This window comes from Lissotriton vulgaris, chromosome 4_1 (assembly GCF_964263255.1).
Source record: "Lissotriton vulgaris chromosome 4_1, aLisVul1.2, whole genome shotgun sequence".
In the NCBI taxonomy this organism is placed as follows: domain Eukaryota; kingdom Metazoa; phylum Chordata; class Amphibia; order Caudata; family Salamandridae; genus Lissotriton; species Lissotriton vulgaris.
In genome coordinates, this window is record NC_141691.1 from 174,099,583 (window position 1) to 174,112,233 (window position 12,651).

General features: G+C 44.1%; 1 protein-coding gene across 1 annotated transcript in view; it reads right to left on the reverse strand.

Annotated features, from left to right (window-relative positions):
• Nucleotides 1–12,651, reverse strand: part of GAB3 (GRB2 associated binding protein 3) — a 394,003-nt gene that overhangs the window by 14,861 nt on the left and 366,491 nt on the right. Inside the window, exon 9 of the mRNA XM_086918495.1 lies at nt 11,284–11,394. Coding sequence (XP_086774621.1) covers nt 11,284–11,394 — 111 coding nt within the window. The remainder of the gene's footprint in view (nt 1–11,283; nt 11,395–12,651) is intronic.

Sequence of the window (12,651 nt, forward strand, 5' to 3'; positions counted from 1 at the left end):
AATATGGTGCAGCGCCATTTGTCCAGCTCATCTGTTCCTAGCCACACCTGCTCTGGTTCCTAAGCTGCACGGCGGCCCAATTAATATCATATATTTTTAAAGAAAGACATGAAATCCCAGGCCTGCAGCCTTCTCACTCTACACTGATTGGAAACCTCCGAGGGGGTAGCAGCAAGAGAGAATTCACAGAGAGCAGAAGGACCACTGTGTGCAGGCACCCTAGAATCATTAGCACCAGACGAGGCATTCTATCTGAGTCTGTCTACCTCTTGCTTGTTTGGAGGACAATTGATTTTATTTCAAATAAATCTTAGCATTTGTAATGGATGTGGTAAAAACGCTTTTATTGAAGCACAGGAAAAAAGCACACAGGCGCCGGTCGGCGGGTGCAGAACAGAGGAGCTCTGGAGTGAATTTACAGTCTCAGCAAATCCATGTGGGCGCCATTCTACACCTTATAGATCATTAAAAGCTCTGGAAATTAGGAGCCTTCCAGTACCCATGTGTATGGATTCGTGAAACATTGCATAGAGATCTTTGCATTCATGCTTGTGCAAAAATATTTGTAAGCAGAAGGACACAAAATAAACGTGGCATCGTATTTGATGACAAACTATCTCAAGTATATAGAAGCGAGTGAGCCGACAGAAGCTCAGAGAGGCAGAAAAGAAAAGCCAAGAAGGCCTAAGGATACTGATCGCAGTGCAATGAATGTGTTTTTTATATTCGGCTTTACATATGAATGTCGAAAGGTCAGCAGCACCCAGGACGGATGCAATATCCAGCTGTAGCCTGTTAATACCTTTTGGAAGCAGTTTTGCCAGACAAAATAGTAACTTGTGTTTATAGCGCTTTACACGGCACTTGTGCTGTATCTGGGTATGTAAACAACACACTTTGAAACGAGTTTTCCGGCCTCAGAAGAATGAACGGCTGAAGGAGCTTGTCTGGGTTTCGAACTTGTGACCTACAGATGACAGCACTCAGCAGCAAGGCTTAATTCACAAAGGTATCTGCAAGAAATAGGGGGAGTTTCAATGCTGCCTTTTAATTCAGCGGTTTATGGCACTTTCACATTCATGCTCCTAGTGGGAAGTACCAGCAAGCTCAGAGAGTACAAGAAGGGTGGCATTGCCAGATGAGGGCTGCCAGCAACAGCTGTTTTGCAGGTGCTAAATAAGCCCCTACAACATGGCCCATGCCGACAGATCATTGCAGACAGAAGAGGCGTTATCATCCTTTTATCAATTTTCTCGATTCACGCAACACAGGATAAGATCTCTTATTTTTCCAAACCTTATTTGAAACCCAACGCCCCGAAGAAGCTCAGGCCAGATAGCCAGTGTAAGGGGGCGAAACACATGTTGGCTGCTATATGTTTCTTCTTTGGCTTAAAGCATTGCAAAATAAATTGGAATTATTTCCAGAGAACAAGTGATTTTTCCTACTTGTTCGGACACATCAACAAAGTTCTGTACCAGAAAAGGGGAAAGGGTCATGAACGAGTAGCCCATACCTGAGCAACTCTATTATTGTTACAGGTCTGCTAAGGCTCCGGACCCATTACCTCCTCCCGCCCACCCTCCCCCCATGAACAAAATCTGACTGACAAGTCCCTCATAGATGGTATCTGTGCAAGGCCGCAGCAACAGATACAGAGATTATGTTAAGGGTGGAGTGAGCAGGGCCAGTCCGGAAACCAAAATCAGCAATACCAAAAACATTCAAATAGCCTCCCCCCCTCTGCGGATGGAGATGACGAGAATGACTCAAAGTGGACACTGTTGGATTCAGGCGGCCCAACTTGCTCTGAACGTAGCCCCGTAGCAAGCAGCTTCTGGGAAAATGCCAGAGTGGTTGAATGGCCAGTCTGGTCCTGGCAGAGTGTGGCATGAGTGAGCAGAGATGCAAGAGGGTTTCTCAATGCATTTGCCAATGCATCTTGCATTTGCATATTATGCAGAAGACTGCACCTAGCACCATTTGTAAAGTAGTTAGTCTTCCCACTGTCTTATACATTCAGGCCAGGTTTGAGAAGTCTTAGCCATTAGAGTATCCATTTTGAGAGTTTTTCCTGCGTGCATTCTATGTTTATATTCAGTGCAGATCTCGAAAGCTCTTGTTCCTTTCTGAGCAATTTTCAGTGTACATTCTAGTTAAGTTCATGTTCACTCTAGATCTCGAAAGCCAATGGAACTTTCTGAAAGTTTTACTTTGGGCATCCTACCTCTGTTTGCATTCCCCAAACAACTCAAAAATCCACTGGCCCTTGGATTTCAGCTTGTCTGGCTAGCAGTTACTGAAGCATCAATGCATCAGAAGACTGTTCTGAATCTGAAAGGTGTTTTATTTATTATGGCCCGTTGTGCTACTTCATAGTCTAGTGATGCTATGATTGCATTTGTTTTTCCACGACTTTCAACTTATCAGTTTTTAAGTGCATCAAAGGGGATCTTTAGCAGCAATGGATCTTGGCTTCACTTTTATCTGTCTTATACAATCCTGTTCCAATTAATGTTTTTATTTTATTTAGGTTCTTTTTAGTTTTTGTACAGACTCATAATAGCTTCATATTACTAGCACAGTCTGCTAAGAACTGAGACTCTAAGATGTGTATGGTAGGAAAGCATGGGCTTCTCAGTCCTTCATCTCCTAGATAATGTGTGCATATCAGGGGCCCTATTATACATTTTCATTGTTAGTGCCGGGCGCACCTATAAAAAGGTGCGCCCGGTGGAAACAATGAAAGTGCACCCTATTACGGTGAATGCTCTGCCCCCAGGGCAGCCGCTCCGTGTTTTCACAGTGCAGGCAGCACCCGCGTACACTTTTACACAGGATTAGAGATCCCCTTGAAGGCGGGTGCAGTCAGTGGCTGCACCCACCTGTAAGGGGATGTCTGCGGGGTCCATATGACCCTGTATCCCCCTCTAGGGGGTTGCTCTCAGGGGGAGCACTCTGAGTGCGCCATCTACAAGGTGGTGCACTCTGAGTGTGCCCCCTGAGAACGGATCTATGACAAAATATAGAAACACAAAATATCGAAATACAAAAATATTGGAGCAATAATATTGATGTAAACAATATCGATATCCTATCTACAAGGTAAGTACTAAAATATCGAGAAAAAAAATATTGATGTCAAAAATATTGTTTTAAAGAAAATATCGTTTTTTTATTAAACAAATATGTAAAATTAATTAAAAAATACTTAAAAATATAATAAACAGTTAACATTATTTGATATTATTTCAAATTAATAAGTAATATGCATAATTTATTTACAAAATAATGAAACATATACATATGTATATATACTTGATAATTAGTTTTATTTTTGTATTGTAATAACATACATATTAAAAAATATTATAAATTACAAATTCATCTACACACATAAGAAAATAACATAAAATTAAAATAATTATGCAAAACAAATTAAAAAAAATTAATATACTTTTAATATTTTTTACATTTATTATATAATGCATTAACTAAAACAATACAAGAAATATTAAATGACAGAGGGAATAAAATACTATTCCAACTCCAAATAAACAACAGTAGGGAAAGTGTTGGATAGCGTAAGGGTAAAAATTACTATTCCCACTCCAGAGAGTGCAACAGTAGGGCAAGTGTTGGATAGCGTAGGGGTAAAAATTACTATTCCCACTCCAGAGAGTGCAACAGTAGGGCAAGTGTTGGATAGCGTAGGGGTAAAAATTACTATTCCCACTCCAGAGAGTGCAACAGTAGGGAAAGTGTTGGATAGCGTAGAGGTAAAAATTACTATTCCCACTCCAGAGAATGCAACAGTAGGGAAAGTGTTGGATAGCGTAGAGGTAAAAATTACTATTCCCACTCCAAAGAGTGCAACAGTAGGGAAAGTGTTGGATAGCGTAAGGGTAAAAATTACTATTCCCACTCCAGAGAGTGCAACAGTAGGGCAAGTGTTGGATAGCGTAGGGGTAAAAATGACTATTCCCACTCCAGAGAGTGCAACAGTAGGGAAAGTGTTGGATAGCGGAGGGGTAACAATTACTATTCCCACTCCAGAGAGTGCAACAGTAGGGAAAGTGTTGGATAGCGTAGGGGTAAAAATTACTATTCCCACTACAGAGAGTGCAACAGTAGGGAAAGTGTGGAAAGGGGCGACCAACTCGGTCCCCCCGAACGTATGGCCGAGTGCCTCGATCCCCCCGGGAAGCCATTTTTGGGCGGGAGGCGCGCCTCAGCTGGTATGCCCGAAGCGGCGTAGCTGGGGCGCGCTCGTTCCCGCCCTAGAGTGGGCTGGCCTAGACACCGACGCAGCCAGCCACGCCCTCGGGGCAGGCAGGGGCGGGTATACGCCCGCCCTGAAGACGGATAAAAAGGGACGCAAGACCAGAAGACATCCTCTTGTTCTTGTGCTCTGAAGCTGCACCTCCTCGCTGCACGTGAGCTCGGGACAGAACGAAGAGCCAATTTTGAGCGTTTTAATCTCTCTTTTTGTCTTCTAGATACTTCGTCTGAAAAGATGCCCAAGAAAGGCGCGAAGAGAATGTCGACTGACCAGTTGGTTCGGGCCCTCATGAAGGACATGTCCGAAATTAAGAAGCGGTTGGCGGAGCGAGACGGCGAGGAGGGATCGGGGCGTCCACCGGCCGGAGGGAAGCCAAAGAGGCCGAGAAGGGGGCCGGTCGGGGGAGACGTCCCGGTTCCCTGTTCCCCGCTCGAGGCGCCAGCCCCGGTACCGGCCCCGGTACCGAAGGAGGGGAATCCGATTCCCGTAGTAGTCACCCCGACATCCACTGAAGACATGCCTCCCGAGTTGGCGGCACAGTTAGCGGCGTGGTTGGGGGACAGTAGCGAGGGCGCCACGGCTGCCGAAGCGCAAGCACTCATTAAACAGTTGCGCGAGAAACGTGATACAGCCAAGGTGCCCGCGTCGGATGCGGTGATAGACAAGCCACGAGTGGCGGAGGCAGCGTCCGGTGCAGGTAAGCGGCCATTGCCGATCGCAAGGGATGAGTCAACACCCTCTCGTAGAGAAAAGTTGGGGCAACATGTTCCTTTGGCAATAAAGGAAAAGATTTGGGCGGGGGAATACGTAAACATTTTCTCCCTGCTCGTTGATCACTATGAGGTCGAAACTGTTAAGGGTCAAAAGGATCTGATGCATCCGAGTGTTTGGCGCGCTAAAATGGCCGCCTTTAAAGTGAATGAGAATATTGGCAACTGGGGTAATGCTTGGGGAATTTTTACGTCAATTTTGGGGGAACGTAGGCCTGAATTGCTCCCTGAATTTCCAGTATATCAGTCACGAATTATGGGGTACTCGACATCGCACCAAGGTAACCAATGGTTCTGTTATGACAACCTTTTCAGGAAAGCGATGGAGCATAACAAAAGTTTAACTTGGGACTGTTACGATTCTTTGACATGGAATAAAATGAAAGAGTCGGGGATGTTGAAAGTGCCGTTGGTGGGGAGTACTGTTGGTGAGTCCTCCCGCCAAAATGGGGGGACGCCCTTTCGGTCGGGTACGGGTACAGACGATTACCCGAGACCCGCCGGCAATACAGGGAAGAGGGGTTTCTGTTTCAATTTCAACAAAGGTAAATGTACTAGGCCCCCGGGATCTTGTAAATTCAAACACGAATGTAGTGGTTGTGGGGCACCCCATCCTGAGTCCTCGTGCAGAGCCAAATCGGGTGAAAATGGGGGTAGAGGGGGCGCCAAACAGGTCTAATATAGTCCGAGGGGCGCCTTTACCAACCCCGATTGATACCCTGGCAATGATTCCCTGGCTCAGCGAATACCCAGATCGTACTTCTGCTGGGGTGCTACGAAACGGTTTTTCATATGGTTTCCGCATCCCGGTGGGGAACTTTCAGGGTGTCGGGACGTGCAAAAACCAACTTTCCGTCTTGCAGCATACGACTGTAGTACAGGATAAGATCCGGAAAGAGGTTACCCGAGGTCGGGTTGCCGGCCCGTTTAGTGTTCCCCCGGTACAGAATTTTGTTTGTTCTCCTTTAGGGGTGGTCCCCAAGAAGGACCCAGGTGAGTTTCGATTGATTCACAATTTATCAGCTCCTCATGGCCTTTCTGTAAACGACGCAATTGATCCAGAGATATGTTCGGTGCGGTACGCATCATTCGATGAGGCCGTAGCCATTTTGAATCGCCTGGGGCCCGGGACGCTGATGGCGAAATCAGATATCGAGTCAGCGTTCCGTTTGCTCCCGGTATACCCGGAAGACCAACGTCTTTTGGGATTCATGTTTCAAGGTTCGTATTACATGGATAGGTGTATGCCGATGGGGTGCTCTATATCTTGTGCATATTTCGAGAAATTCAGTAGTTTTCTACAATGGGTTTACACGAAGAAAACGGGTTTTCGAAATGTGATGCATTACCTCGATGACTTTCTGTTCCTTGGGGCCGCTGGGGATGATGAATGTGCCCGGGCCTTGACTGAATTTTGTGTTTTAATGAATCAATTTGGCGTGCCATTGGCACCAGGTAAAACTGTGGGTCCCACGACTTGCCTCGAGTTTCTCGGGATCGAGTTGGACTCTAGTGAGGGTTGTTTTCGTTTACCAGCTGCCAAAGTGTCGAAATTCAGGGCAGCCCTGCAAATGTGTATTATTGCATCTAAAGTTACGCTGCATCAATTGCAGCAATTGGTGGGGAAGTTGAACTTTGCCCTGAGGGTGATCCCGATGGCCCGCCCCTTCTCCCGTTCAATTGCCCAGGCGATGGTCGGCCTAAAAGAGGGTCATCATCGCACGAGATTATCGGCCGAGGTCCGCCAGGACATGCGTATTTGGTTAGCATTTTTGGCGGATTTCAATGGTCGAGTCGTCTGGAACAAACCGGCCTTGTCTTCTGAAGAGCTTGGTCTATGGACGGATTCAGCGGGAAGCATGGGTTTCGGCGCCATCTTCGGCACAAAATGGTCGGCACAAAGGTGGCCAACATGGTGGCATGAAGGGGGGCTGACGAGTAATATTGCTTTCCTTGAACTGTTTCCCATCTTGGTGGCCCTCAGAACCTGGCCCGATGGATTCAAAAATCACTCTGTCATATTTTGGTCTGATAATATGACCGTTGTAGAATGCATCAATAGTCAGGCAGCACGTTGTAAAATGATTCTAAGGCTGCTTAAAGAAATTGTCTTACTGTGTATGCAACTGAACGTGGTATTCAGAGCAAAACATGTCCCGGGGGTGATGAATCAGGCTGCTGATGCACTGTCTCGTTTTCAAATGCAGGCTTTCTTGGGTTTCCTTCCCTCAGCGGACCCAGAGCCAGCACCCTTTCCCGAAGCTCTCTGGTCTCTCGGTGCCCCGAACTTCGTTACCTCGTGGGAGAGAGTCTAGCACCAAGGACGAGGAAGGCATACGAAGGGGCGTTTCGGGCTTATTTAGCCTTTTTGGGGACTGAGAGAGGGGGGCTTTGGGGGCATGAGGATTGGGTAGTACATTTTCTGATGTCCTTGCGTAAGGCTGGGAAGTCGGTGGCTACAGCCCAGAGGCATCGTGCTGCCATTTCCTTTGTTGCCAGGGCGCATAATATCCAGGACCCGACAGCGTCTTTTGTGGTACAGAAAGCGCTGCGTGGGTGGCAACGCCTTGAGGGTCGCAAAGTAGATGAGAGGCGCCCGATAGGTCTGGATAGGTTGTCCCAGTTGCTGGCCACACTCCCCGCCACATGCTCGTCTCAGTTCGAGGCCTGTTTGTTCCGAGCTGCTTTTACGCTTGCATTTCACGGGGCAATGAGGATAAGTGAGCTGGTAGCAAGGAACAAGCGGGATGTGGTGGGGGGTTTGTGCCAGGAACACGTTCAGATCAGGGGTGAGACGATGACTGTATCCTTTGTCAAGTCAAAAACCGATCAAGGTGGGGTGGGAGACTGCATAGTCATTCGCAGGATTTCAGGGTCTTCCATGTGTCCGGTGAAGTGTTTAGAAGATTACCTAGCACGAAGGGTGGCATCATGGGGGGGGACATTGTTGAGACACGCGGACGCCACCCCACTGACGAAGTTTCAGTTTCAGCGGGTGCTCGCGATGTCAATTACCGCAGCGGGCTTGGACCCGGGTGAGTTTGGGACCCATTCCTTTCGGATAGGGGCTGCCACGGAAGCTACAGCCAGGGGTCTTAATGTGGAACAAGTAAAACGAGTGGGGCGTTGGTCCTCCAATTGTTATAAGAGGTATGTGCGGTTGCACATGTTGTGAAGCTGTAATAATGTACTCACGCTTCTTGTCTTTTGTTTGGTTTTCAGTTACGCAAGCCTTCGAGGCGGGGCGGACTATGCAGTCGACCCAACACCAGGCCAGCGGTCAGACATCACCGGCTGTGAGAAAAGAGGTGTGGGTCGTGGGCCACTCATACGTGAGGCGTGCCGCAGACGTATTCGAAGCAGGTGACATGATTCACGTAGCTGGGGAATACGGGTACAGAATGTCCTTCTACGGAAGGGGCGGTCTCTGTATTGACCAGTTTCAGGCATTCTTTGAGGGTTTGTTAGGGCGGACGAGGTCACCGCCGTCTATAGTCATAGTACATTTAGGGGGCAATGATTTGGCCACCACCGGTAGACGACTTCTCCTGGAGGCAATGCTTTCCACTGTAAGTTGGTTGGCGAGGAAAGTTCCGGGGTGCATAATTGGGTGGTCTCATATGATCCCACGAAAAGTGTGGCGGGGGGCTGTTTCGATCCCTGCTTTGAACCATTCTGTTAGAAAACTTAATAACAAAGTGAGTAGGTTGTTTCGTTCCAGGACATTGCATTCTATCTCGCACGGTTGTATTAATGATGACATTATGTATCTAGGGGATGGTGTGCATTTGTCTCGGGTGGGAAATGAGTTACTCATAGGAGACTTCTTAGCATGGTTAAAAACGTTGGAACATGACCTTTAGCTAGGAGTTTTGTGGGGGGCCCGGATAGCCGGTCAACTATCCGGGCCTGTGGCGGTAAGGTCATGATCGGTGAGCACTAATTAGTAGATCCCTATGAGTGGGCGTCACCCAACACGGATGGGAGCGCTCGGGAGAGGTGGCCATTGGCCCCTCAATGGGGAGGCGGTCCCTTCTAAGGATGGGTCGCCGGAAGTAAAGGAAAGGCGGTCAAGGCCCCTTCCTTTGTAGGAGGGGTTACAGCCCCCTCCTGGGGAATTTCCCGGGGCCAGTGACATCTGCGACGGCAGATGCGGTAAGTTGTGTGGGGTTGGGATAAGGTCTACGGTACCTTCTAGATACCTCACACGAGTATTCGAACGACCTTTAACTGGCGTCGAGTCTTTAGGTGCCCCCGTCAAGTCAAGGGAAATTGGTAATAGTTAGAGTGCAACAGTAGGGAAAGTGTTGGATAGCGTAGGGGTAAAAATTACTATTCCCACTCCAAAGAGTGCAACAGTAGGGAAAGTGTTGGATAGCGTAGGGGTAAAGATTACTAATGGCACTCCAAAGAGTGCAAAAGTAGGGAAAGTGTTGGATAGCGTAGAAGTTAAAAATAACATACTTATAAAAAAGAATTAATATTTTAAATTATTTTTAAAAAATTTATTGAATTATTCTAAACTATTTACAAAAACCAATAAATAATTATTTATAAAATAATTACCAATTAATAATTAATATCCAATAAATGAATTATCAATACCCAACTATAGATTTACTAACTACTTAATTACATATCAAATACTTTACACACTATTCCCCTATGAAAGCACAACAAACGCCACTAATAAAATAATACACTTAACATAAGTATCAATTAATCAATTAATTAAAATGAATTACCAAATATTAAAAATTAATTCCCAATTAATAATTGATTAACAATAATATAATTAGCAATAACAATTAATGAAAATAAATTATTACTTAATTACATTTAAATTACTTCCCAACCTATTCCCCTATAAACACATAACCCGCTACAAACATAATTATCAATTAATTAAAATAAATTACCAATTATAAACAAATAATTACCAATTAATAAAAATGTATTTATAATCCCAAAAAAATGTATAATTAATGTAGTATAATTAAATTACTTCCCACCCTATTCCCCTATAAACCCATAACCCGCTACAAACATAATTATCAATGAATCAATTAATTAAAATAAATTACCAATTAATAAAAATTAATTACCAATTAATAAAAACTAATTTATAATTCCTAAAAAATGTGTAATTAATTTAGTATAATTAAATTACTTCCCACCCTATTCCCCTATAAACCCATAACCCGCTACAAACATAATTAGCAATTAATCATTTAATTAAAATAAATTACCAATTAATAAAAATTAATTACCAATTAATTTAAACGATTTTATAATTCCTAATAAATTAATAATTAATTTAGTATAATTAAATTACTTCCCACCCTATTCTCCTATAAACCCACAACCCGCTACTGTACTAAAATACAAAATTTACTTAAATAACATTAAAGAAAAAGAATACATAATAAATACATAATAATATACATAAAAATATTATAAAAATCGATATTAGTAACATTGATATTACTAATATAGATATTATTAACATCGATATTACTTACATCGATATTAACAAAATCGATATTACTTACCTCTGAAATTCTGTCCCTTCGATATTAAAAAATTTGATATTACTTACCGTCTATGTTATGTCCCTTCGATATTAAAAAAAAAAAATCGATATTATGGTATATCAATATTAAAACATCGATATTTTGTCTGCATACCCCTCAGAACTTCTTTGCCTCTGCACTCGCGTCTCTAATACGGCGTGGGCACAGAGGTAAACAAAGTCCCTCATTTGCATAGGGTATAACCCTATGCAAATGAGAGGATGGCCACTGAAGGTAGCACTAGTGCTTTAGGTGTGCCAGCGCTATTGGTATTACTGAAGGGGATGCACAACCGTCTAAATCCCCCTCTGAAATACCAAAGTGCCCGCGGGGTGCGCAAAGTGGGCGCAAACGCCTATTGCACCCCATGGGCACATACGTTTGAGGTTTGCGGTCAATGCTTCCCTATAGATTTTTCCCTAGTTCTCCTTGCTGTTGCTATATTCTGTTTGTGCTGAAGCTCTGCTTGTAATGTTAGCGCTGCTTATCCAGAACTGAGCCTCCATACATGGCATCTATTTTTTATTCTCAGCAGGCAACCTCTATTCCTCATAACCTCAATCCTCTTAATGGCAGGTTTCCAGAAAACGAGTTCTGGATGACATGTCCTCATGGAAATCTGCAAGTAACTAGCAGCACCCTCATAAACAGCTCTTACCTTCTGTACAGGTGAGGGTGATGCCGAGTTGAAAACCAGTGCTAAATAGTCGAGGTTAAACTTCCGCTGCCAGGGATGGGTTTCCCCGGTTGGTGAATCTTGCTTCTGCACCTGTTGAAATATGACAAGTTGTAAATATATTAGAGAGACGATTAAAGCAGGAATGCTTCACATCGCATTATTAGGAACATTAATACTGATGTACATTAATCAAAGCTTATTTTTATATAGAGCGTCACACCACCCATCTGCATTTTCTAAGCGCTATAAATATTAGATGTTACTATAAACCTCTCATGGTACTCACTTTACCAACCTCTAGGGTGGACCTCTGAGTGGGCCTTGTAGGGATTTGAACTCACGAACTGAAGTGTGCAATTGCTCTTTGAGGAACACACCGGAATGAAATAAGTAGATACTAACACAACTAATATTTATTGTGAAAGGTTATCGTTTAAAATGAAGATGCGAGTATTCCTTGAGCTTTGCAATGACTCAAAAGAGAAGCTAAGAGACATTCGCTGGTGTGGGTTACATCCGTTTAAACCCCTGAAATCAACCAAGGAAGGATTCATAAGCATTTAAAATTAGGAGGGTTAATGCTAATTTAATACTTTCATTGTTGAAGAACAGTGATATTGTGGTGGAATGGCTTTCATGTGTTCTTTGCTTTCATGATAACTAACAAGCACTTTAGCACCATTGCTTACATGACACCTAACAAGCACTTTAGCATCATTGCTTTCGTGATACCTAACCAGCACTTTGGCATCATTTGTTTTCATGATACCTAACCAGCATTTAAGCATCTTTGCTTTCATTATACGTACCCACCACTCTAGCATCATTGCTTTCATGATAACTAATCAATCAGTGCTCTAGCATCACTGCTTTCATGATAACAAAGCAGCACTCTAGTATCACTGCTTTAATGATAACTAAACACTAGTGTCACTGTTTAATGATAACAACCCTCCACCGTAGCATCACTGCTTTCATGATACCTCACCAGCGATCTAGCATCACTGCTTTCAATATATATAACCAGTGCGCTCCAGCATCACTGCATTTATGATAGCTTCCCAGCACAATAGCATCACTGCTTTCATGGTTACTAACCAGCACTCTACATTCACTGCTTTCATGGTAACTAACCAGTACTCTACCATCATTGCTTTCATGATACCTCACTAGCGCTCTAGCATCACTGCTTTCAAGATACCTCACCAGCGCTCTAGCATCACTGCTTTCAAGATACCTAACCAGTGCTCCAGCATCACTGCATTTACGATAGATGCCCAGCACCCTAGCATCACTGCTTTCATGATAACTAACCAGCACTCTACCATCACTGCTTTCATGATACCT